Source organism: Sander vitreus, chromosome 17 (assembly GCF_031162955.1).
Source record: "Sander vitreus isolate 19-12246 chromosome 17, sanVit1, whole genome shotgun sequence".
NCBI lineage: Eukaryota > Metazoa > Chordata > Actinopteri > Perciformes > Percidae > Sander > Sander vitreus.
This window is the reverse complement of record NC_135871.1, coordinates 15,564,945-15,592,825: the sequence shown is the minus strand read 5'-3', so window position 1 is coordinate 15,592,825 and position 27,881 is coordinate 15,564,945. Positions and strand designations below refer to the sequence as shown.

General features: G+C 42.4%; 2 protein-coding genes across 3 annotated transcripts; one reads left to right on the top strand and one right to left on the bottom strand.

Annotated features, from left to right (window-relative positions):
* Positions 1–79: 79 nt before the first annotated feature.
* Positions 80–26,622, bottom strand: antxr1d (ANTXR cell adhesion molecule 1d). 2 transcript variants are annotated; one of them, XM_078272882.1, is made up of 18 exons: positions 26,531–26,622; positions 16,538–16,609; positions 16,385–16,456; positions 16,005–16,086; positions 15,416–15,446; positions 15,268–15,341; positions 14,345–14,413; positions 14,165–14,245; positions 13,988–14,048; positions 9,863–9,961; positions 9,643–9,712; positions 6,457–6,535; positions 6,084–6,179; positions 5,957–5,995; positions 5,737–5,835; positions 5,501–5,665; positions 5,242–5,322; positions 80–1,268 (listed from the first exon to the last, which is right to left on the bottom strand). In XM_078272882.1, exons 3-18 carry the CDS (start codon positions 16,450–16,452, stop codon positions 966–968), a joined length of 1,497 nt encoding a protein of 498 aa, XP_078129008.1. In that variant the 5' UTR covers positions 16,453–16,456; positions 16,538–16,609; positions 26,531–26,622; the 3' UTR covers positions 80–965. The 2 variants fall into 2 exon arrangements, with proteins under 2 accessions (XP_078129008.1, XP_078129007.1); XM_078272881.1 differs by lacking the exon at positions 26,531–26,622 and adding an exon at positions 21,974–22,319.
* On the top strand, positions 22,439–26,869 carry znf488 (zinc finger protein 488). The gene is made up of 4 exons (XM_078272884.1): positions 22,439–24,023; positions 24,774–24,993; positions 25,367–25,595; positions 25,763–26,869. The coding sequence occupies exons 1-4, from the start codon at positions 24,013–24,015 to the stop codon at positions 26,824–26,826; spliced, it is 1,524 nt and encodes a 507-aa protein (XP_078129010.1). The 5' UTR covers positions 22,439–24,012; the 3' UTR covers positions 26,827–26,869.
* Positions 26,870–27,881: the final 1,012 nt, after the last annotated feature.

Below are 27,881 nucleotides of genomic sequence, written 5' to 3'. Positions count from 1 at the left end.
GATTCACAATATGAAGTAAAGTCCTCTAGAAATATAACATACTTAATAACTATGAAAGAAATCACTGCCAGACAGCACGTTAAAAAAACATTGTTTATTGAAGACAGACACAAAAGGTTGTTAATAAAGAAATAATGCAAATGATCATTTCAGTCAGTAAATGCAGTATACAGGAGAACCCTGAAGATACAAACTTTCAATGCAATTTTTCACTTGATGCTAATAAGATCACAATAGATCAGAAGCCATGCCAGGATGCTTCCTTATATCCACCTCGATATTCCCTCCCCTCAAATATTTGAAAACTCAGAAACTCACTCGATACTCAATAGAATACAAATGCAGACAGGGCTTGTATTATAATAAATAAAATATGGAGAAACTGCCCTGCAGTTGCAATAAGTTCACTGAACCTTTGCACTAAAAGTTAAGGATGTAGAAAACGTTTCTGTGGTTGAAAAGGTAAAAATGATAAATCAGTCTGATCTGTATACAACTAAGAGAGTGTACATTAACTACTAAAGCCAATATTACCAACATTGCTATCATCTTTCTCTACATGCTGTATTTTTCACCACATCCTTGCTCAAAATTATTATTCTCTACCAACCCAAAGTAAACTGTTTACCATCATCATTCATACACATACAACTGCCACAATCTAACTTTCAACAACACATAAATCCTTTCTGTTGGATTGCACTTCCTCTTACCACTTAAGTCAAATGACATCTAATACTGTACATACAGGCTTTATCAAGTAACTACATGCTTGTTGTTTCTATAATGTTTGTGTTTTTATAAATGTGTAATTTTTTATGAAACTTTTTGATATCAGATAAATATTTTTGCTGTCCAGCAACAAAGCACAGAGCTTCACGTCAGAGCTCGTGGCTTCTTAGATTTGTGGGTTTTATGAAATGAGTTGACGTAACAGTTGTTAATTGGAGGCCCTCTCTTCATCATCAGAGCCTGGGTGGGGGTCGAGATGGCGGGGGTCCTGGGGGCCCGGGGGGTGCACGAGGCGGGGGTGGACCTGGAGGGGGTTGGACCACCGAAGGGGGTGTGCGGGAGGGTGGTGTGGTGCGGGGCCCTCTCGACGGAGGCTTCGTACGAGGGACAGAGTTAGAGACCAGAGGTTGCTGTTCAGCGGGCGGGTGAGAAGGAGGAGGCGGCGGTGGTGAGGGAGCGTGATGTGTGCGAGGAGAAGCCTGGTTGTTTGGGGAGGACTCCCCATCTTTGACCCGTTGAAAACTAATACAGCGACCCTGCAAGACACAAGCAGGCAGACAAAGGTTAAACCACAACTACACATCTTTTCAAGGCAAAATGCAGATTCAAATGCAGTGCATCTTTGTGCAAAATCAATGAGCTTCTAAGATCCACCAGCCAAAGTGGTTTGTGTGGGTCCAGCTCTGCTGACAGAGGCATGTGTGTTTGAGGCCTTGGAGGGCACATAGAGCTGCTTCTGTCTTCTGTCCACACCTGCACTACAATAGCTGTGATGCTAGCAAAGAGAGACGCGCGCACACACGCATGCTTTTTCAGTCTGCCGCTTTCCCCTCCTCTTTTCTAGGCGCCTCTGCTGTGACTCAGCCTCTCCTGATGCAGAACAGAAAGTGGTTTATGTCTCTTATGTGCTTGACTTGTTGGAATGTAAAGGGGGGATTTCAATATCCCCACAATAGTTAACAGAGGCCCCTTAGCGTTTAACATAATTTACAAGTCGGGGAGAATGGAACACTTCTCTTATTGTTCTCATTGATGGTTTTCCTCTCTGTTCCTTCTGCAGACACACAGAAACAGAGACACACACACAAACTCTTGTCCTGCTCAGTCAGTGTGTGAAGGATGGAGAGTAGGTCTCTGTGTCACAGACCCTTGGTGGTCTTATTATAACACCTTATTAAACAGAGAGGCCCTAAAAGGACCCCAGCAGCAGTAGCATTGTGACTGAGGGGGCCATTGTGTTGTTTGTGTCTGTTTGAGGGGTGCGTAATTGATTGGGGGCAGCCCGGTTCGGGGGGTGACTGCTTCAGTCTTGTTGCTGGGCCGCGGTGAAAAGGCCAGTTTGTGAGCAGCAGAGCAGCAGCACAACACCAGAGAGAGCATATGGACACAATGAGAACACAAGCTCATGAATATGAGTGTGTTTGTGTGTGACTGTAAGCATGCCTCCACCAGAACATATGGCCTGAATGAAACCTTGGCCTCATGAATAACAGAAACACAAGGAGAGAAAGGTTAGTGGGCTGGCTGCAAGAGAGCACCAAATAACATAAGATTTGAGAAAAAGTAGATTCTTCCACTTTTAAGTAGATATGTACAATAGATGCGTTAGGTGAGAGGTCAACAATGTGCCACTTGCGATAGTCAGTCTCCCTGCGTGCACCTTTGGCTGTGATGTCTGTCACTGCTTTACTTCCCCTGTTGGCGATTGTTTACTTCAAACCCTCAACTCCTTTCTAGGAGAAGAACAAAACCCTAAAAACGCTTCCAGCATCCCTCTACACACCACTTCTCTGTCTAGCCTCTGTTTCTTCTTCTGAGCCCCAAGACTTTGCCCTTCCCTCACAGACACACATTAAGCAGATACTTTGCGGCCGTTTACAGGGAACTGATGCGCGCACACATTTGTCCCCATTATAAGAAAGCGGGAGAAAGACGAGAGAGAGAGAGAGGAGACGCACATTTGACCTGACAGCTCTGCCTGTCATCTCGCATGACATTACAGCAATCCACTCATATAAGGAAAATGCTCCATGTGTGCTCACAAGAGCTAACACACATCATAGACTACATATGCTGCTCTGAAGCATGGAATACTTAGATAATGGCAGGATAACAGGTCTGAGAAGGAGAAGGAGAGATCGAGTGGGTGTCTGAGTTGTGGACGGGGCATGGCATTTGGGGACGCTGTCTTGGGCTTTGGGAGACACTGATCCACATTTTTCACCGTTTTCTGACATTTTGGAGGCCGGGCAACTAGTCCATTCGTCCACGGGGTGATCGGCCCATTGATCCACAATGAAAATATTAAGTTACTTCCAGCCCTGTTAACATGTTTTAATCCATTCGTCTATTCATTTCTGTTCTGTGAAGTGACTTTTGATGATGAACTCTTTCTGTTTCAACTGATCGTCAGTCTGTGTTCAACACTTGTACCAAACTCGTTTTTTCTGAGCAGATAACGATGAATGTGAGGAACTAAAAAACTCTTAAAGAGTCTCAGAGCTGTCTGATGTGGAAACGGATGAAGTAATGAGTTAAACAGTGACATAATGTTGCTGTCCACATGATAAATTTGCATTTTACACGGAAATGTATTTTGGGTTCCTGAGCAGCTCCGCTCGAAAAAAGAGAGAAAGAAAAGTACACAGAGTTAGACAAAAATTACACATATAGTACAAAAGATTAAAACACATCAACAGCCATGACAAAGAAACATGTTTCATGATATCCTCGGACCCGGGGGGGGGAAAGAGTGTGATAAAGGGGAGGTGCTGCTGTGCTCAATGTGCAGCCTGTGTGTGTGTGAGGACGGAGGGATGGTGGCCGCCCTCTGGTCTGGTCTGTGCTGTGTGATGGGGCCATCAGAGCCATCAGCTCTGGGGACAAAAGAAGGGAATCTCTTCTGTCACAATATGGCTCGTGGCCTTTCAACTCCCCATCTGTTTGTGTGACGCTCACTCAGGAGAGCTGACACACACGTTGCAGTGACACACACATGCATGCACATACGGTAAAGAGAGATCAAAAGCAAACGGGGAGTGTGGCAGAAACTGGCAGCCCCGCTGATGGCCGTTTGCAGAGGCAGTGAAGTAGATATAATGTGGGGAGAAAGCAGGACGAGCTCCACCTGAGCTGATGGTTAACAATCTGCATTGAAAAGTCTGATCCACGCTCACTATTGCTGTGCTTTTTGCCACCTTGTTGGGCTTTTTGTAATCCCACTCTGCTGTTTGTCATCCAGCTGCCGTTTCTTGCTTTTGCAGAGATGTTTGACATCACTACTGTGGGGAATTTAGATCTGTGCCTGGCTTTTGTCAACATGAGAAATCATTGTCGTCTTTCATGTCAGATATGGCGATTAGCACCAATTCTTAACAACTATCTGCTTTGTAACAAAAGTGGATTTTTCCCTCCTCATTTCTTTCCATGTAAGAAGTAGTGTTATATTTTCCTCAGTTAATGACTCCCGAAGGGAATTGTGGGGGGCATTGTTGAACCACAGCCTCACAGAAAGTGGCTGACAAAGACTCTAGAAACGTCTGTCCTGACAGAGATTAATTGTTCCGCTTAGAAAAAAAGAATCCAAAATGGAAAGAGGGGGATAAAACCATTGATGATGACTATTTATATAGACTTCAGATACAGTAGACACATACACACACTGCTACTGTTACATAGTAAAGATGAATCATGCCATTCAAAGAACAAATCAATACATTTTACGGCAATATGGCCTCCGCTATGAGAGGCGACAATGATACCATTTACAACGGAGCAGCTGTTTCACCATGACAACCAGTATGATGATGAAAACATGTTGGTGGGGTTATGGGATGCCATACACAGGGTCAAGGTTAGATAACACAGGCCGCTCTGCTCTCTCTTGTTCACAGTGATGTCATGATTTAGGACTTTTCAGGAGCAGCAGTATTGGCCAGTAATATAGCACATTAAAATCTTCAGCTGAAATAAAACCCAGTCTGACACTGTTATGTCTACTATAATTATAACTTGAAAGTTGAGAGTGATTGTGTAACATGCTATTTGGAAACCCAGTAATTTTCTTAGTCACAGGGAATTCAGCAGAGTATAGTACTCCTTGTGTGTGAACAATGGCAGCTTTGACGAATAGAGCCGGTATCAGTAGCTCAATGACTCACTGTGTGTGTGCATGTAGAAAATCAGTACTGAGCTACTGTGTTAAAGATTGTACATGTTGCTCACTGACACATGTTGTCTTTATGCAATGTGACAGACAGAATGTAGATACTCAATTGTCCACATGCAGAGATAGAAAACACACTAAAACCTTCTGTACCATCCAACTCATTAAAAAGCGTTTAGGTGGTTGTTACCCACAGAGCATCCCCCAAACACATAATTACACATAGTTACCAAATTATAGTTTTGTATCAGTCATCATGCCTGTTTGTGGTACACCCGAGTTTCTAGTCATGTTTTAGGTGAAAATAAAAATGAAATGAGACTCCAGTTGAGTGTTAGGCTCACCTCGTCTCCAGCCTGTGGTCTCATTAGAGATACCTGGTCGTAACCTCTCCTGAACAGAGCCCACAGAGCATCTAGCTTCCCCTGGAGGACCCAGAAAGAAAGAAATGAAGGCAATATATATATATATATATATATATATATATATATATATATATGATAGATATATATATATATATATATATAGGGAGATTTTCAAATAAAAAAACAACAACTTTAAATATACATTTAACTTTGAAAGGTAATTGAATAAAAGACTAACCTTAATGGGTGAGTACCACCTTCTCTGCTGTGGGGAGTGGCGTGGTTGTTTTCGAGGCTTGGGCTCATACGGTTCAAATTCCTGCTCTGGCATCTTTACAACTGCATTTTTAGGTTTGTCCAGCTTCGCACCTTCCTCAGTGGACCCCTTCTCCCCCCATCGCACCTAGGAAAGCCTCATTAAGATGTAATGTATATTCTTTTAAGCATTGGAAATGTGTGTGTGTGCATACATACCTCCATGCGTTTGATGCCACCCACTCCTCTTCCTCCATAGTAGGATGCATCCACTGTGGGCCACCTCTTCTTTGGCATCCCATCCTCATCGTCTGAGTCCTGAGAGTTAGACTCAATTACATGACACAGCTCATATTCTCTCAAACATAGTACTTTCGACGTTAACACCAATACTACCATGACAATAACAATACTAATAAGTAGTTATGAGAAGTCTTACTGGCTCTGGTGGAGGAGGTGGGGGAGGTTCTTTGATCACCTGAAGGTTGAAAAAAAGATGCAATGAGGGAACCAAAGATATAATCAACAAATGACTGATACTAATGTCTCATTAAGTTCAAACTTACCAAAGTGCAGCAGAGAGGCCAGAACCACCACATCAGCAGCAGAGCCAACAGCAGGAACACCACCAGCAACGATATTAGCACGATGGTGCCGTCAAACTGCACACAAACACAGGATGACGAGATTGAGATTAAACTGGACTATAAGATAATGGATGAGAAAAAGGTGAAAATGAAAAGGGAAAGTACTCACAGCCTCCTCTGATGACAGACACAACAGAGGAGACATCAGAGAGGAAGGAGAGAAGAAGAAGACTAGAAAACCAAGAGAAAATAAGGTTGAAAAAAAGTTTTATCAAATAAGGCAGCGTGCCAGAAGGAAATATCATCCCGTTTTGTTGTGATAGTGGGGACTATATACACAGGATGTACTCACACATTCAGTAGTAGTGATGTGAACAGAGCTGGTGATGTAGGAGAGGCCCTCATTCATGCTCACCTGCAGATAGATCACCCTGCAAAAACACACAATCGTGACTGGTCTTACCATCCGACACAGAAATGCAGCGCACATCACACGCTTGAGTTGCACAACTTCTTGTGTGTTCACATTCAGTCTTGTTTCAGCTACTGTACAAGCTTGCCCGAGGTGTCAAACACATTCCTCCATCTACTTTGTCCATACATGCTGCCTTACAAGCACACAAACATGCTGACATAGACACAAAGCCAAAATCTCTAAAGAGGTCAGGGAGTTCTCCACCCACAGAAGGAATCTATTCTGTTTGGATTAGACCCAGACCTCTAATGTGGAAACCACAGACAGCTAAATTACTTCTTATTCTCCAGTATCCATTAGATATATCTGCAGCTATGACTGTACAAAGACAGACAGGGCAGCGACAAGATACGGGAGAAAACGTTTACTTTTTGGTTGGGAAGATGACGGGATAGCGAGGCTGATGGAAGCAAAGATTGTACACAAGATTGCGGCGTTATTCATATAGCTCTTAAGAAATATGAACAAAAACAAGACAGATAGGCCGGCGTTTGAGGGTTGAAACGCAGACAGCTGGACTGTAGTTATAGGTTTGGAAAAGAATGGAGAAAGGCTTCTTGTGCTGTTCTTATGGTTTGGGGGTGCAGAGACAAGTGGGGCATTGAGCTCTGGGTTTAGATTTGACGAGGGGGCAACAAGGGGGAGGTCACTGCAGGGGGGCGCTAGAGGAGAGGAAACAGAGTGGGGGATGGTAGGAGGAGGGCCTTTCCTGTTCTACATCGCTTTAGCACTGTCCCTCCGTCCACCCCTCTGTTTTCACCCCCTCCTCTATCCTCTCCATACCACTGTAGCTGGTCTCATAACTCATGCTGACACTGACTTCAGACTGGGAAACTGGTGGTGCAGGTGCCACTCATCTTTTCTTCTACTTCTTCCCTCCCTTCTTTGTCCCCCCCATCCCCATTATATGGTCAGCCCTCATTTCAGGCAGGCAGGGGACACGGTGCTATCAGCTCCTCTCTGACAGATAGATCTCAGCCCCCATCAATCATCAATCTGCCCACTATATATGTCTTTGCCCTGTGTGTGTGTGTGTGTGTGTGTGTGTGTGTCTGTGCGTGTGCAGGAGGGGGAGCTGCATCCGGAAGGTTCCCAGTCAACATAGATTTGTGTGACGGCAGCGTCAATGACTTCATTATATGCGACAAGGCTTGGGTGGAACAGGAGGTGAGTGAGGGTCTTTGGGGTTTGGGTGAAGAGGTGATGCTGAGAGCTGGAGTCCCTCAGACCTCATGTATAGGCTTTACAAACCCAAAAACAGGAAGAGGTTCACATATAATGTGATCTGACAATTTTAGGGCGGCAGCTAATGATTGTTTTTATTATTGATTAAGTTTGGTCAATAAAATGGCAGAATAAAGTAAAGAATCTGCTTTGTAATCTGTATTAGGAGGCAATATCTATATTATTGGTATAATCTGTCCAATTCATGATGTGTGGGTGGGTTCATCTTTCAACATCTGATTTGTTCTATCTGTATTATTTATTGTTTATACAAGTGTCGTGACTATTTTTGTTGCTTTTTTGTTTTGGTGTATTACCGGTCACTCAATGACTCTTCCTCGGACAGATGCTGTGATAACTTGCTTCAACAGCTTTAAAGTTCATTCTTGACCTTGAAAACGGCAGCTTGAAAAAAGAGTTTTCAACACAATGTCCACTTACTTGGTGTTTAATTTTGAGCGACTCTATCAACTGAGGAATACTATTAGACGGGGTTGAAAGCTTCAGAAAAATCATGTAAGTGGACCTTGTGGGGAGTATGTTTTTTTGTTACTTGTTATCTGTCAGTCTGTGTTGTTAGGTTCTTTTGATAATGTGTCTTATTCACCACACTTGTTTTTGTATTAAAAAAGAATGATAAAAACTTAAATAACAGAAAAAACACCTGTCCAGCCTGCACAGTGTGGCACTTTCACTTCACTACATATTTCCACGTCTCTCAGCACGTTACTGCACTGCAGCCGAGAACTCATAAGCCAGCTGTTGGCCTCCTCTCTGGGCCCTTCAGCCATTCACAGCTGACTTCCTCTTTAGTAGCACTCAGGGTGTTAGGGCAGTGCTGACTCTGCTCTAATGGGCTTCGGTTACATGGAAGGACGCCTGCTTGAGGCACCATTGCAGTGTGTAATGATGCTCCCTGTTCCACTCTCAGGAGGAGCAGTACAACCTGCAACAAAGCCATGCTGGCAACAACTATTGCTGGATTGTGATTTAGGTGAATTGTTGCTGTCTTTTTGTCAATCCCCCAAAATTGTCTGTGAGTTCCAAGTGCCACATCTGCTATAACATGTGTGAGTAAAATAATACTGTATGTGACAGACTCTTAAATCTGCCTGCTGCCACAGTGTGAAAACAAAATGTCTTATTTCCCCATCAAAGCAGTACTTTTCACTGGCAGACAAGACAAGCTCAAATCATGCTAGAAATCTGAGTGACAGCGACAAGACAGATGATGACTGGGAGGTGTCTGAGGCCGCAGGCCCGAGTGTATAATTATGCACAGGACTGCAGGCAGCGGGGACGGTAAGGCTGCTGGACCTCGGACCTCTCCAAGCTAAGCCCACAGCATCACTCTGTCCGCCCCGCAAGAAACCTCTGCTCAGAATCACCAGTAGCAAAGCTGGAAGCCCTCAGAGGAAACTTTACACTGCCCCACCGACTTCACTCACACTTTTGCTCTCCCAAAGTGTCAGACAAAGACTGGGATACATCACACAACACACAAATACACATACACACGCATACACGGTTGCAGAGGGTCCTCTCCAGCAGGCTCTCATTAAGTTGTGTTCCTGGGCTCTACTCCTGCTGTCCCCTTGTGATTGGTGTCTGGCTTCGTTAGCTGTGACAAACACTGATTGATCACAGACACTCACTGACTTTGGCCCTAATTTGTTCAAGGACAGCAGTCTTCTGCGTCCACACCAAACTTGCGTGCAGCTGGCAAATATCTGGGCTCAGTGTTACAGCTGAATATGGAGAGTTTGGCAACTGGAGTGATGGCTGAGTGAGAAGGAGTGTAGTAAAGGCAGTCAGAGCCAAAAGAGATGTGTAACTTACCTCCCAACCTCCTCTACAACAGGAGCAGGACAGAGCAGGAAGGTATCTTCTATTCCAGCTGGTCTCTCATCTGCACAAGGATAAACAAAATCACACTTCATGTAGGAGGAATTTTAACATCTGCAGCCTAAACACAGTTCCCACATTCTTCTTAAATGCACTAGCCAAACCAGAATCCCTTAAAAGCTTGTGTGTGCTTGTGTACATTTGCAGAACTTACCCACAGTGAGTGTATCATTCAGTTTGAAGCTGCAGAGGACCTGGTCAATGTTTCTGGCATGGAGAAACCCATTGCCTCTCACCACCACCTGGAAACTCTCTGAGACACAAACAAAAAAAGAGTACAGGCACCATCAGAAATGATCATGCATGACAGTGGTAAGACAAATATTTTCAGCTGTATCTGAGAGATGTAAAAGATCATAAATAGGTCTCCTATTTTATTTTAAGTAGAAGAATATTTCTGTTGTACCATTATGGTGAGTGCTGGCAGCCATTGCCTTTCTCTGATGTGCTCAACTTAAGCAGGAGAAACTTGTGCATGCCTCATTACTGCTAGTTTATATCTGTGTGCGTGTATGTATGGAAAGGCTGTAATAAGCTCCAATGGTGCTAATGCTAAAAGTGCTGCTATTCACAAGTACATGCTGTGCAGTAGCCAGAAGGTTTGTGTGTGTGTGTGTGTGTGTGTGTGTGTGTGTGTGTGTGTGTGTGTGTGTGTCTTTGACCTTTAGTTTCCCCCAGGCACTGTTAAAGCGCACTGACAGAGGCTTGCCAGCATATGCTGGCGTGTCTATGTGGCTGCTACTCAGCATATGTTAGAGAGCGGGAAAAAAGCACTTGCTTAAAAACATGCCTGCAGGGCTGACAACAGCACAGCACTGTCAATGTAGGTCTGACCTTACTTATGGCACCATTAACACATCTGTGTCTGTATGCATCTGCATGTAACATGGTGTACATACTGTATGTATGCACTAAGCGTCTGCATGTCTTCATTATGTGCATGCATGAATGTATGTGCAGGCATGTGTTTGAACGTGCATATAATGTATGTGTGTGTGTGTGTGTGTGTGTGTGTGTGGTCTCTGGCTGTGCACTGAGCTTTCCTCTAGCATTATCCTGGCCAATAGAAGTCAACGTTTGCCACACCTTTAACATTTAAAGCTCCAGCGTGAAGATCACTGGATAAAAACATCACAGTGTGGGTGTATATGTGACAGTATTTCCTTAAAGGTCAGACAGGCTGCTATGAAAGCCATAAATATAGATACACAGAGGCAAAGCTGAGCAGAGAAAACTAACTTTGCTTTTGCCTGCACATCTCTACATTTTTACAGTTGCTGTAAAAATGTTGTAGAGTGCAGACTGGCTGTTGGAGAAGATCCTGAAGGAAAACTGGTGATGTACAAGACAGATGGAAATTGAGCTCTCACAAAACAGGGATACGTTGTACATATTACATATATGATATGATATAGGTATTAGATATAAATATTACTAAACACGTTGCATTAGTGCAGTTATAGCCTCAGAAAGATAAAACCTTTTCTAACTTTCTAATATCCTTCCACTGTGCCCACAGCCAACCTCATACAACTGTGCCTATCTGCATGTGTTTGTGCTTATTTACAGATGTTCAAGATTGCAACTTGTCAGTGTCGCTCATGTCATTTCCTCAGCTAGACTCAGATTCTACATGTGCATACAAACAAACACACATACACCACCCGATTAACCACACATCTCAGAACAGACAGCCTAATCATTTCCTGTTCACCATGCCCCATGTCTTCTCCCTCCTCTTGCCCTAATTTGACTGTAAAACAAAACCACAACAATCAGAACAATGCACAATTAATTGTACAATTACAACTATATAATATTATACAACTTTATTGTATTAACTTTCACATAAACTGCTGGTTTATGTGGTTTTGCAACAATGTGCAACTTAATTGGAGGTCTTGATTTATTATTATTATTATTCCTAATGCTCAGTGCCGTGCACGCTTTAGCAGTCATTCCCCTTTCACACAATGTTACCATCAAACAGCATGAGCTGCACTGTGATGGGGCGTATGTGGGCTGCACGCATGCACGCACACACACACACACACACACACACACACACACACACACACACACACACACACACACACACACACACACACACAACTTGGAAATGGTACATGGCAGATATTACTCAATTACTCAAATACTCAACTGTCTAACTTTGGGACTGATTATTGTCCTACTCTTTTAAAGGTAGAAAATGTAATAGAAAATTGCTTACTGGTGTTGCTTTATTTATCAGCAATTAAGTATGCATTGCATTATAACTACATGTTTAACAGATATGAGAGAATTATCTTATTCATTTAAATCCTGAGTCATCGTGAATATTTTCAAACCAAAACACACACACACACACACACACACACACACACACACACACACACACACACACACACACACACACAGAGTTAAAAGGTCAGTGCTGTCAGACACGTGGTGACCAGGGACTGGTGGTGCCCTGCTGACATGTACAACACATATGTTTCTGCCCTCTCCTCTGCTTTCCTTGCCTGCCTCTCTGGCTACATGTCCATTTACATTTACACCTTAGTATTTGATAAGCTTTGTATGAATGTGTGGCTGTGTGTGACTATACACATGTACATGCATGTGTGTCTTGTGTGTGTGGAGAAAATTGACTACGGCTTGTCCGAACAGTGGCTCTTCAATCACGTTAGTGCGACGGGACAGTGAAGGGCAGGGAGGGGCAAAGGAGGACGGAACAACGGTGAGGAAAGGGTCAGACGTTAATGAAAGCAGCAATCTCTGCTGTCATGTTAGATCTAAGGCCCGTGTGTGTTTGTGTGTGTGTGTGTGTGTGTAAGAGAGGGGAAATCATTGCTGTCATGTCTGATAGTGTGGCCCAACGTTCACTGTCCAGTCTGATGGCCTGTTTGCAGGCAGCTCAGTCTGGTCACTTCAGATCAATGTGAGGAGCATGTGTGTACATGTGCTTGAAGATGTGTGTGTGTGTGTGTGTGTGTGTGTGGTGTTCTGACTAAAGGACATCTTAACATGTGTGTGTTGGTGTAAAGCATGTATGGTATGTGACTACTGTACATGCAGGCAGAGAGAATGACAGAGAGAGAGACTGTCACAATACCTATGCAATATGTCAGTATGTAAGTACATGTAAATGCATCAGGATGGATGGATGGATGTGGGTAGATTGTTATATTCAAACCTATAGGGAATCTTGTCCACAGTCTTGCAGTTCAAAATAAAAGCAAACTCTTACTAAATTGTGACAAGTGCTTGACAATAACATCAAATCACATTATACTGCAAGGATGAGCTTTGAGTAAGGGACAGAAGTGCCTGTTATTTCTTTACAGGACAATTTAAAGTCAACCATAAGCATAAGATGTAATTATATATTATTTATACACATTGTGTTACAACAAAGGCAGCATGTATTTAGTGCATTACACTCTTTGCCCTTCATTAATTAGAATCAGGCTTTGGTTAAAGTGGGTCCTTGGTTTGTAGTTCACTGACCATTAGGCTGCTCATCAATCGAATAATAAATGAGGCTGTTGGAGGATATTTGAGCACATGTCGAGTGACACACTCAGGCTCTGGCAACAGACCAGTAATTATCACATGGGGACAACTGTGATTCTTTATTATTCCTTCCACATTTTGTCCTTGAATGCAACATTTTCATTGCTCTAAATATCCTCTCCTCTCCCCTCCTCTCTCCTCTCCATATCCCTTAATGGATGCTAATCTAAACTGGTTGTCCTGGTAGCAAGGCTGCAAATGCACTCTCTTAAGTGAGTCCTAATAAGGTCATGTCAAAGCTCATCCATCCTACTGGCTACATATAATGGCTCTCTCTCACCGTCTCTTATCCTGTTTTTTTACTTCCTCAAACTGCTGTCCAGAAGCAGAAGAGCTGGACATGGAAGAAGAGGTGAGAAGGAGGACAGGATTGAAACAACCATATAAACATATATACGATGTGGCAAACTAGGCCAGAGAAGCAGCCATGCTTAAAGATTCTCGGCTAATTCCTCTGACCAACACCCGTCCCCCCCTTCCTCTTTTTTGCACACACGCTGTGCTGAAGCGGCTATGCTAATTTCCCCCGGCCGTGAATGACAATACGCTCTCTGTCACTCCGTGGTCATAAGCGTCCATGCGATTACTCAACCTAATGTTCCACTCCAGAGGCTTTAGATGACTGTCATCTGACACAATCGCACACCGTGACTGCCCAGTATCTTAACATGGAGAGGAAACCCTTGCACCTCACACCTCTTACCTCCTGCACATACGCTGGACGGCTCAGCTGCTAGAATCTCAATGCAGGACTTCTTGATGATCTGAGAGATCAGACAAAAGGAAAAAAACACAGTCACAAGTCAATATACTTGCATATTAATATGATTGCGTGTGGATGAGTGTGTATCTGTATACATGCTGTATGTATGTGTCATACCGAGTCAATGATTCCCCTCAGGGCTTGGAAGTCTCCCCACACAGGAAACACATGTTCCACAGTGTCTGCAATAGTTGCAAGCTAGAAAAACACACAGACACAAAATGAAACATTTGTATCTGTTTTTTTTTTAATGTATTTGCAACCTTGCAATCTTCAATATCCTTCTGTGGATCAAACCTGGGTCTGGTTGAATTCTTTGACCCCTACACAGTAAACAATGGCTCCCATAGATCTGGCCCTCTGTGCCTGCAAAAAAAGAACAAATAAACCAAAACGCAGTGAGCTTTAAAGACTCTGGTAGGCTTATGGAGCCAAATACATCTCCCAAAAAACTCAGACTTTCTTAGTCCACACAGCAGAAATTTTAGACTGGAGCGAGACAACACGATGTTAGCTCTGAAGTAACATAATTAAAACACCAATATTGAAGGTTGGTTTTATTTCTTAAATACCAGTTATTTACCAACTTTAAAATCGACCCAAGAACTAAAATATTCCACATTAATTTTTTTAACTTTTCCCAGGGACTAGGAACTATTTGAGAAACTCAAAACCAAACCAAAAAGTTCTGGGAAAAAACATTTGGGGACCTTTTTACCCCCCAAAAAGTCCCTGATCGGAGGGTAGTACTTTGTGAAAGTAAAGGAACCTTCAGAGTGGGGTTTGCAGGGATGACCATCGCTGATTGGTCAAACACACAAAGCACTGCTACTTCAACTCGCCTACCGCTTCATTCATGAAACAAGGAAGTACTCTAGTATTGATTTGTGACTTTTAGGACAAGGGGTGTGTGTGTGTGTGTGTGTGTGTGTGTGTGTGTGTGTGAGAAACAATTAATGGAGCACTAAAGCAGCCAAGTCATTTGATTTGCAGGTGCATCTATCAAAACAAAACTGTGACATTATTATGTCATATTAATGAAAATCACAAAGAGCATCATTAAAAAGAAAAGCAATAACAACTTAAACCTAACAAACAGGACTAGAATGAACAGGACCCTACAGTAACAAGACCCCCTGATACCCCCGTGACAATGTTTGAAAGTGAAAATCCATTCATCAAGTGTCCCTGAAACGTCTCGATTTGATAATCCATCTTACCTCTCGCTGAGCTGTGTCAAACTGCCACTCATTCAGTTCTCCATCTGTCAGAGCGATGATAACGCTGGCTGTACCTGCAGAGCACAAAACTTTCATGTTCTCTGAAACAATGCACTAAATGTAATTAAATGTATTAGACAGAGCTTACCCTGCTTCTCTTGGTATATCTGCGCATTAGCCTGCAATTGCAAAGAAGGCGGTAGTAACGATTGTGAATCAGATAAATTAACTAAAACTAAAAGAAGTACACTTTCAGACATTACAATAGCCTGTGATGGTTTAAAACATGTTACAAAGCCAGCCCACAAATGTCACGTTGCTCAGTGTGGTCTGGTGATGCTCATTACTCATTAGCTTGGGACAGGTGTCATTTTAATGACTGAAGATTGCTCTTTTGCTAGGACATCAAAATGAACCCTGCCTACACCTGATTGGTCTTTGCTTTACATTTTTAAACTTGGGATGCCATCTGGAAATGATGTTAAATCTTTAACCACCAAAACATGTTTCTGATGAAATGAAATGTACAATGCCTTAAATACTCGTGAACAAGGCTCAGCAGTTTTAAGAAACAGCAAGTCATTCATGATCTGAGCCACTCCTCATACTGATCTAACTGGCCCTGGTTCCAGCTGCCAGGCTCAATTAATATCCAGTAGATATTTTCCAGAATAAATCTTGTTGCGAAGACTAAGCTCTTGAGATTTTATTTGTTCGCTTCTGAGTCTCATCCTTACCATCTCCAGGCCTAAGTTCATAAATGTGTCTCCTCCAGGGATAACCCTTCTCAGAGCCGTTAAGCCTCCAGTGATGGCCTCCCTGTTGGGTAAACAGACAGACTGCCTGATAAAATACATTGAAAGAAAGCTGCTCTTAGAAAAGATATTAGGAAATATTTACAATACAGAAGTTAGAAAGTGAGAGGTTGAGAGTGGTTCGAGATGGCAAGTAGTAGTAGTAGTAGTAGTAGTATTCAGGTAGTATCCAAGGTTAGTCATCAGCCAATAGTCATCCCTAGTAAACTGAATTCAATGCTGTGAATTACCTAAAGCCTGGATGACATCTGTGTGCAATTACATTTTGAATTGCAGTGACAGTGTTCAGGTGTGGGTCTTACCTGTTCTCTGTCAGTTTCATGATGATGTTTCCTCGTGTGGAAAAGACAATAAAGGACATTCGCAGCATGGGGCTGCAAAAATATGGTTGTTTTAAATTAACAGACAAAAAACTGAAAACATTCAAATTCTTGGATGACTAATCCGGCTTGTACCTGATAAACTTCTCTGCCAGCTGCTCAACAAAGGAGTAAATTTCTATCCAGTGATTCTTCACACTTCCAGATCTGAAACGACAAGAACACAACCTTATAAGGAAAAAATGGGATGTTGCCACAGATTATCTAATTATTTAACTAATTATCATCAGCCAAAGCCAAAGCCAAAACAATTGTATTGAATTAAATGCAGGGTTACTTAGATTCGTGGCCAGCTCTCACATGAAGTGGGCTTCATACAAAATGTTTTTTTTGTCTTGTAAGTTAAAAACAAAGACGACTGAGTGAAACTATGGCAGTTTTTAATGGTTGGTCCACCACTTTGGTCCAGACTAAAATATCTCAACAACTTTCAAATGGCCATGAAATTTGGTACAGACATGCATGGTCTCCAAAGGATGAAGCCTACTGATTTTGGAGTCCCCTGACTTTCCATCTATTTCCGACATGAGGTCAACTTTTGTCGTTTTGAGTGAGATGTCTACTCAACTTTTGGATGCCATGAAATTCGGACATTCATGGTCCCCACAGGATGAACTGTAATAACTTTAAGTATCCCTAATCTTTTTATTTAGTGCCATTATCAGGTCAAGATTTTGATTTGTTCAAATGTTTGAATTAATAACTAATACCTCTTAAACTGATGACAATCTTCTATACCTTTGTGTTCAGTGCTAATTAGCTGTTAGCTTGCAACACGCCAAGATAGTGAACATGGTAAACCTAATGCCATGCTAAAAATCAGCATATTATTGTATATTAGTATATACTATATAATATAATATAGAGTATTTTAGCATGCTGATGTTAGCATTTAGCATAACTTCAATAATTGCTGTATGTAAGTACAGCCAGAGCTGGTAACATGGCTGTAGACTAATTTATGCTAAAGTAGGTCAAACCATAGCTAAAACTATACCTTCATAAAATTATTAAACCCCAATTTAGCTTCATAAAACTAAAGCAAAACCTACAAAAAGAGATGTGCAATTCAGAAATAATTCTTAAAAATACAAAACTATCTGAATAGGGCCATCATCTGTTATGGTTTTGGTGTTTTGTCTTGTCTTATTGTAGTCTGTTTTCCTGTCATTTTTGTAGCCTGGTTTTCTGTCATGTCTTGTTTCCTTCTGTTGTGTGATTATTGGTCTTGTTTTATGTTCGGTTTCCTGTTTTATTTTGATAGTCTGTTCTCTGTCTTGTCTAGTTTTACTCCCTGTGTTTCCCAGCCCTTGTGTCACCTGCCTCTTGTTACCTCGTTACCCTCTGTATTTAGTCTTTGTGTTCCCCTTGTCCTGCGTGAGATCAGTGTGTGTTTGTGTTTGTGTGTTGGTCGTGTGTTTGTGTGTTGGTCGTGTTTCTCCGTGTCAGCTATTCTCTGGACTCCCTTGGTTATTTTTTGGTTTAATAAATCCTCAACTTTCTCCTGCCTGCTCTCTGCCTTTGGGTCCTCAACTTCCCGGATCTTAACATCACCTGTTGTATGTGATTCAAAGGAAGGCCTAATGTAGGTTTTGTAGGACACGTACGAATATGTACAAACTGGATTTAATGGCCATGATATGTTTCAGGAACAACCAGAACAGTGTATCTGCTCCACATTCAAGGACGTTCCACTGGCCACTCAGTCACATTCCATTAGTTTGGACTGTAACCTGTGAGCATTGAGAGCTGCTGATTGGCCTGCTACATGCTGCTGTGTACATGACAGTGTCCTTAATGAAGCCCAGTCCCAGGGGGGCACTAATGGGGGCTAATTGCTGCTGGGCCAGAGGGTTGAGGTTAGACAGGGACAGATGTAGCAGTCCGCCTCTAGCAGGGACCATGTAGCAGGCAGCTGGCCTGTGTCCGTGTGTGTGTAGTATCTGTGTTTATGCGATTGTGCGTGTGTGTGTGTGTGACTGTGAGGGTGAACAGATGGTCCCAGTGAGCACAGCCAGTCTTACAACAGGTTGGCGGTCCACAGAGTGAAAAGGCTGTGACATAAACAACAGAGGGATGCAGAAGTAACACTCAGCAGGGAGTAAATGTGTGTGAGTGTCAGACTGTGATAGTCTGACACTCACTCAGTCATCTGTTATATATTGAAGGATGCAACATCAAACAGCAAAAAGCAAGGGTGTGTGTGTATGTGTGTGTGTGTGTGTGTATGTATAACAGGGTCATAAACAGAGTGAAGGTCTGAGCTCATGATGGCTGTTTTGTACTTCTCATTTAACCAGTCTCTTCCTGCTCTACTTATCCTTTCCCCTGGGAGGGAGGGTGTGCTAAAAGCCCTGATCCAGGAGGAGTCTCCTGGGGGAACAAGTCTTCCACTTTCAAAAAAATCGTAATCTTATTTTAAGAGTCACAGAGTTTACTGATACACATACACAACAGTTGTAACAGTTTCAATCCAGTGAGCAGGACAGAACGCACCTTAAAACATTGCTAAAGTAAAACATGTTTACCAGTCCTTCTTCTGTTCTTTTCATTAAACTGAGAGTCAAGCAAAGGGCTCCAATGCCAGTCTTTATATGTATGAATGACTGAGGAAGAGTTGACCTTATTAGCAATATTTGTCATTTTCTATGTTTGGTATGATTGGTTAATTATCTAAAATTAACTGTTGAAGTTTTGAATATTGATTAGTTATTTTAAGGCAATCATCAAGCAGCTTCTCAAATGTAAATATTTGATGTTTTCTGTTCTATTTCTCTGTTTTTTCAGATAAAACAAGCAATTTGGAGACATTACCCTGGGCTCTGTGCATTTTTCATTATCTTCTGACATTTTTTGGAATAAAAGGTTATTCGAGAGATTTAGCACTTATAAAAACAACCCTCCAGACACTGTATGAGTTAATTTAATTGCTTTTAAATATTGCATTAGTAAAGTTCTCATTCTCTGCAAATGTACTATAAATTCAAAGACAGTTTATGTATTGTTAACACACTGTATCTTTACTACTTTCATGAGACCTACATCACTGCCATCATCCAACCAATTCAGCAATTAGTCTTAGTCTTTTCTACCTGCATTCCTAAGTTTGCATATTACTGCAGAATCTCTTTTTGTCTGCAAGTCCTTGGGTCAGTGAACACAAATATCTGTTCAGAACCCAGCCCTAAAACATAACACCTATTATTCTATTTGTGGGCAACAAGATAGAGAGGAAAAATGCAGTCTGGTATTTATTGTGGGCCAGACGTGGAGTGTAGGATTGTTTTCTAATGCTCATTCTGTGTGTGCTGAGATTCATCCATTGGAAGCACACACACACACACACACACACACACACACACACACACACACACACACACACACTCTCTATCTCTCAGCATGCATGATTTTGCTCCATTCTCTCTATCACTGAAGATTAGATTAGGTCACTGTGTGGCATTTAAGATCTGAAAAACAGCCAACAAGTCGGTGCCATCTCGGGGAAAAAGAGCAAAAGCTTCCTGAAGGCTTGCTGGAGCATGCATGTCCAGATAGTCAAACAAACAGAGGCGTACCAGAGGCTTGGCCATGCATGACGTGCCACGGTCCCCAGGCTTCTCCGAAACTTTTGGAAGCAAAGAGTAAAGACCGGGGTGACAGATGTTTGCCGTGGACATCCGAAAGATCATCAAATGTGTTGAAAACCAAAGTAAAATGTCACTCAATGTGTCCAGTTCATCGGTGGTGCAAATATGACAACTGAGGATGTATACAGCAAGCTTTTTGAAAACCATTACCTCACCATATTCCCAAATGTTATACACAAATACCACAGTGTTTAACAGCTTCACCACTAAATCACTGCTCTCAGTCATTCTTTTGACATCATGTTATTTTTCCAGACAAATAGGGCAACAAATTCAACCATACTTTATTTTTTTATCATTCTAACTCTCTCTCTCTCTCTCTCTCTCTCTCTCTCTCTCTCTCTCTCTCTCCTCACGTAGCATGTTTTGACATGTCTGATCGTTTTGTGTCCACATGCTTGATCTCACCTTGGAACTGGAGGTAAGATAGGACAGAAATGTAAATTATAATGTCTGAGCAGCTATGACCAGCAGCACAGTCTGAGACTGCAGAGAGATCACACATGGATAATTACTAGCCGCTTACACAGCCCAAAAAAAGGTGGTAAAAACATCCTCAGTGACCATATAGCCTCAAAAAACGTACTAGTATGAGATTTAACATAAAGTCAAGTATGTTTGTTGGGGCTGTGAGGTGGCCCGGTTTGCATTCCTCTTGGCTTACAATTTGTAACACCTAAAAGTCTATTCCAGGTGGTAGCGTTAAATATGGCATAAAGATATTTAAAGATTGATCTGGGGTTAGTCTGAGAGTTGGTATTAAAGTTAGAAACAGGGTCATAGTGGCCTAGAGGTCTAAATGTCTCTGATTGAAATCAGGCTGGGGATCTTTGTCATTCTCACACTCTCATGCTTCATTTCTGAAGATGTAGTGGTACCACTTTCATATACAGTATATTTTATGAGGCATTCTTTAAAGGGGATTTTAAAATTGTAAAATAAATAGATCTTAGTTGAGATATTCTGAAGCCCTTTTTCTGGAAGGTACGTGGTTGAGTTGTCTATTGCAGGTGTCATCCTGGAGCCAGGTAAAAGGCAAAGCAAATTAGGCTGCCATGCACACTATCTAAAGGGATTGTCATAATTTGACAATTCAAATGTCATTCTTACAAATGGCTTATAACTGATCAATAAAGCATTCTTAAATAAATTATTTACCAGAAAGTGGTGCTAATATACATGTTTCTGGTGTTTTTGTTCCATAAATCATCAACATAATCAGATTTAAGAAATCTAACTCCCCATATGGAAAAACAATAAATAATGGACTCTGTTTCTGGTCGGTTCAGGATACAATCGGCATTCAGTAGCCAAGATGGAGAGAAGAGTAGTTGAAAGGATCACCAGGCCACATAGCACCGCTGTGGGGCTGCAGCTGTGTCTGCAGGCGTCACCAGCCTGAAACTCTATCCATCCTGCTCGCCCTTCCCACATCCCGTGGGTAAAAGCTCAATCTGTTTGCTTCTCCACTTTGAACCGGACGAAAAGAAAATAATAGCATGCCCCAATGTACGAAATACTATTCATACTTCAAATACAATGCTGTATAGCCTACATGTGCGAAAAGACACTTAAAGATAAACAATGAGGGTTAAAATGGTTTTGGCCGGGCTCTCCGTGTAGTCATCCCATCAAAAAAAAAAAGATTTTTTTAAAAGATTTTGTGATACAACAAGCCAGTTAATAAAAGCTGCACTTCCGAATTTGCAAGTTCAAACTTGTAGGTTACTTTTCTTTAGTAGCCTACCGTTACAACAGGCTGAATGTGACGGATGCGTACCGCGTTTCCAAACAACTAGGCGGTTGCATGGCAATGCGCAGCGATGAGAAAGTAACAAAGCCGTAAATAATATCGGACACTCACTTGTCCAGGACAAAATAGAGGTCGAAGGCGCCCTGACAGGACCTCTCCTCCTCCTCCTGTTGCTCGCCCTGCAGCTCTCCTTTCACCGAGACATCGAGGAAGAACATTCCCAGCAAAGCCAAGGCGAGGAACATGCGAGTCTGTGTCCTCGCCATCTTTCCCGGTTACTGTTGACTACTCCAGCACTGTGACAACTAAAGACCTTCACATTTTCTCTCTAGCATCTGTTTGTGAGTCGACTGCGTGTGTATAACGCGTTGTTCCTCGGTGTTCCGTCCTGTTAGGTTGAGTGCATTCAGCCTACAGGAGTATTGTTCAGTTTAAGCCGGTCTCTCCAAGTCTTCTCTTTCAGCTGCGAGAAAAACAGGATGGAGAGGAGCGACACCCGAGGAGAGATACAAAACTCCACTTTAACACAGACATTTTTCAGTGGGATAAATATAATGTCTAGAGTGGGATTACCCAAAATAACAGACTGTTTGAAAATGGAAAAACGGCCAGTCCTCGCATAAATCGGCCTTATTTTTTGTTTGTTCACGAACCATCAGAGGACCAGGCATGATCAATAAATAATTCAAATGATGTTCACATCCTTTGATGCAACATATCCCCTCAATATCTTTCGCTTTACAGTTATTTTGAAATTAAATAAGAAGGTAGGAAACCGTATGGTAAATGATTTAATGTCATATTTAGTAAACCCCTCATTTTGTTTTGCATAATCAATCATTTGGTAATTTGGAGAATTTGTGTTTTTAGTTCCATCCATTCACTATCTCAGGCATTTCGTCCTCAAATGAAAAACATGGGAACTGTAAAGACAATTCAATTATGGGCCTGAATGCAAATCGACCCATGACAGGATGTGATGCTGAAAGGTTTCCATGGGTTCCTGAGATTGTCACCAAACTTCCCAACACAATGTAATGTGATAGGCTACTAAAATTCGAGGAAATGTTTTCGGACATGAAATAAAAAAGTTTCCAGCCTATAGTGTAATGTACTGTAACCAGACAGTTGGAGTCCCCACTGAAAGGCTTTTATGTCCCGCTTTCTTTTTATAGAAAGTTGGCTCGATAACCAGCAGGACATTTAGCCAAACCAAGGCTTTGATGCAGAATAATCCATTAAATGCTCATTAGACAGAAACATTTAGTTTATGAATAATGCATTTGCCCGGTGGCAAACCCAGACCACCCTGCATCATGTCATGTAATAGTGGCCAATTTTACAACTTCCAAATGCCCACATTAGCCAGGACAACTTCGCCCACTCGTGTAACTCTCGTGTAGCTGGACTTATAGTTTTCAGAAACGTGACCAACACATTTCTCTGGATCCCACATAGCGTTTATACACTATAGTCGTAATATCTACAATTAGTGGAGTGACTTTAATTTAAAACCATGAGAGACAATAAGATGTCAGAATAGCTCCATGCACACATTATAATAAATTCGGACTAAATGCTGGCTGGCACAGGCTGGTGAGGTCTTGCTCCACAGGATGTGGTCCTCTAAGCTCGTGGTTTTAGGAAATGTAGGTGTGTTGTACAATTTGCACACAGTAAAGACACAGGGAACAAATATATTTAAATCGTTTCATAGGTGAAAATGTTACTCTTGTTCATGTGTGGTGCACAGTATATCCACATCAGCCATGCGTGCTGTATTGGATGAACACCCCTATTATAAAGACTCCATAATATGCATTATTGTTTAAATTATCACTGTATTTCCGCACGAGCGCCCGTTTCTCTCTTCTTCCCTGAAAGGACTGTAAATCAGACAAGGGGCAACATGCCAAGGGTCTAAATTCAAGGCGGTGCGGGCGTGTGTGCGTGAGCGCGCACGTGTTTACATCAATGCGCCACGCTTCAGTGCGCTATCCGAAGGGGATAAGTGGGAGTGGGAGAGGAGAGGGGCGACAGTACGGAGGAAGATTCAGTCGGATAAGTAACTCGTCACCAAGAGGGCATCGTTACCGAGGTCCACTGCACCTGCTGCAACTTGCTGCCACACGCCACAAACATCCTCCTCAATGTCCAGCGGGTAAGTCCACATGCCACACTATCAATATGACTTCTCTGTTTTCTCCACAGCGATACACGGTCTCTCTCTCAAGTGTCATTATTTATTTTTTACCAGGAAGTCATTTTCAGACACCAGATCATGCTGTTATGATGCTGTGCAATCAACTGTCAACCTTCTTTAAAGATAAAACCTTAAAGATCCAATCATTTGTATTGACCAGACAGGGACAAAATCAATAGTCACGTAATCTTCATGCGTTAATATTGTTGATGAATTAGGGAAAAGCATATTGAACTTATCCTGCGCACAGAGGAGGGCAGTTGGCTCCTCGGCAGATGGAGAGACAAAAGGAGAAACCGAGTGAAAAACTGAGACAAAGGGCGTTAGAAATCATTTTGCCTCAACACCGGCTGCGTCTGCTTCACAATTGGGACGCTTATCTTTAGCAGAAATAACATAAAATACTGTTGTATTTATAGATTTTTCCAGTATTGCATGCAAGAAAATCCAGACTAGGTTTAGAGCATCTGAATCCAAATCGGCAGGTCACTCCAACCTATATTTTATTTAATATAACCCAATTATTCCTGTATATTTTTTTAGTTTGACTAAAACATGATTACAGGCAGTATAAGTTGTAACACTTCTCACGATGTTAGTCTAATTCTATTACAGAATAGGTAGGCCTCGTGATTTTATCTTCATCTTGAAATAACTTACATCAATATTGTTCAGCTTCTCTTTGACAACAGTTGTATTTTATTACAGTTCAACGATGGATCACACTTTCCTGCCTCGGTCCATCTGGACCGGTGACAGTAAATTCCTCCAGCATCCAGCGGATCTCTACACCAGTGTGGTCGTTACGCGCAGCATCCCTGCAGGCACGTGCTTTGGTCCATGTGTGCTCCAAAACACTTTCTACGACACTATCGCCTTCATAGCGCAGAAATCCTGCGACAAGAGAGCCAAATCCTATGTGTTCAGGGTGAGTTGAACGATTCTGTGCCCAGTTGTCAGGCATCATTTTAACTTACTGTATGTCTCTTGTGGCATCTCTGCTTTGCTTTAGTGAGTTATTGACCACTGAACTAGATTAGTTTGTTACACATTTCATGTCCCTTATTCTTTATTTTAAGAGAATATATTTGTATATATATCTGTGTGTCATGAAGCTGCTTTATTGTGTGCTGTGTCAGAGGGACTAACATTTAAAAACGTGGATTAAATAATTTAAAAGATTGCCACCTGCTGATTAAAAATGTAACTTTGATTTTTTTTTTAGGAATTCCAAGCTTGTAGGAAAGATAGAAATTAAAATGTGAGAGCTCGAGTAAAATGTCAATGATTCCTGTCAACAGGTGGACCCCGAGGCCATGCGTAATTCTGCGCTGGTGCTCTCCTGGCTGCGGCTCGTGCAGGCTGCGCGCAATGGAGAGGAGCAGAACACAGAGGCCTTTCTGAAAGCGGGTCAGCTGTATGTGCGGACCATCCGGGACATTCGACAGGAGGAAGAGCTGCTGGTGTGGTACGACCAGGAGCTGTCTCACCTACTGGGCTTCACAAACATGAGCAGAGGATCGAGTGAAGGTGAGCAGAGCTCTGTGATGCGAGGGTGTGCCTCTACAGCACCGTTGAGTATTTTATTGCAGGATGTACTATCATGTTTGACTTCTGTGAGGATGTAAATTTAATTTAAATTGTATATATGGATTTATCTGTACATAGTCCCATCGTGTGATTTTTGTCTCTTTCAGAGTTCAAATGTGGAAGATGTAACCAGGCCTTCAAGAATTTGTATCCTTTCCTGGCTCACTGCCGATTCCTGTGTACTCAAGTAAAGACTGACACCTGGAGCCGCGAGATTTACGAGCACAAGCATGTGGAAATTAAGAGGCAACACCGAGTGACAGATTTCCACAACATCGCCAGAGATTTGGAACACAAAAAATCTGGCAGCAACGAGGACGCAGAGATTTTTCCCAAGAGAAGGAAATACGAGGAAACACTTTATACCAAAGGACGGAAAACGGTTCTGTTGGAGAAAACGAATATATCAAACGATGACAATATTACACCGCTGATTAAGGGCTACGACCAGACAGCACGAGATGCGTCTCCCTCTGCGGGGAAACTGAAAGCTGATAAGTTCAGACTGGATCATTTGGGATGTAAGAATGATGCTTTTACGCACGACAGAGAGATGGACGCACGGTCGGAGGCAGGTGAGAGCTCTGGTGTGTACTCAAGCAGCAGCAGTGCATTTTCTCTGGTCCTGTCCAACAGTCAGGGCGAGCAGAAAAGCGCTTTCTGTAAACCGAGTAAAAGAACTTCCCCTATTGACCCCCAGGCGCATCTCAGCAGCGCTTCAACAGCCCCCTCTAGCCGCCTAGAGGAGATGACCGATGCCTTTACCCCCAGGACTGTTATGGGATACAACAATCTGATGGCATCCAACATCCTGAGCGGTGACTTACAGACTGTACCCTCTCCGGTTGCAATAAACAATGCTTTCCATTACGCACCGGAGCACTGGTCCAGGAATATTGGCGTTCAGCTGCCGACCGCATCTTCTCTCACGATCCTTCCACCGACTTTCACCTCATTCGGCGTGTCGGTGCAGAACTGGTGCGCCAAATGCAACCTGTCCTTCCGCATGACCTCCGACCTCGTTTTCCACATGCGCTCTCATCATAAGAAGGAGTTCGCGGCGGAGTCCCACGTGAGGAGGAGGCGGGAGGAGAAACTCACCTGCCCGATCTGCCACGAATACTTCCGGGAGCGGCACCACCTGTCCAGACACATGACGTCTCATAACTGAGACAAGATGGGACAACAAACACTTTAATTTATTTCCTAAATGAGGTTTGGACTCCAGATTCACGAGACTTTGGTGTATAACAGTGAATGTAGGTAGCTGTAAAGAAAATAGCAATACGGACACACGCGGCCATCAAAGCCTGTCCACTAGATGACGATAGAGGTACGTTTAAGCTGAACTCACTGCAGTGTGTTGTCTGTCCTTTAGCCCTGTGTGTTAGGTTGATGATTATGTTGTGCCTTATGGAACTCAGGAGGGAAAAAAGACGGAGATATCTCGAGAACAGCTCATGATTGTCCTACATATCTCGACGCAATCCTCTTATTTATCAGTTTTTCTCTGCTCTGATTTGTACAAGAAGATGTGGATTGAGTGTGTTTGCACATCCGTTTTGAAATCTAAAATTATGAAAAAGAAACAGACGTGTTGAGTATTTTGTTCCACCCATAGGTTCCACCATCATGTTGGGCGTCAGTTTGTGTGTGCTCCAACAGGCGGCGACTGAGATCAACTTTTCTTGTTGTCCCCTGTAGATGATTCAATATAAAGAACATCTAAACATGTTGCTTTGTGATGAGACTGTCCTGAATAATAAGTTTTATTTGTAGAAAAAAAGAATAGTGTATGGGAGGAAATGAACATATATGTTTTTCTCACTCTGCTCTAATGCACCTACTTGACAATATGATACAAAACTATTGTTTAAAAGACGCATCAATACAATATCTGCATGTCATTTGAGACCAAAACATTTCAGTATGCTATTTGAAAAACAAAATGGAGCTGAAAACAATAAGAGGCAGACTTCCAGGCTGCCACTCAAAAAATGAAATCAAGTTTAAAAAGTTTCATGGTTATCATTCATCTACAGACTTGGATGGAGTCCACATAAGCCTTTGAATTTGTGATTTTATGTTTCTCCACCCATAGCGAGCAGCTCGCGTCCCATTCAGGTCAGGCTGCCGACAGATGGACATAAATAGCCGTCTCTGTTGCAGGTAAATGAGGCGGGAAGAAAGCATGAAGTTCATGGGAAAGTCATGCCTCGACCCTGT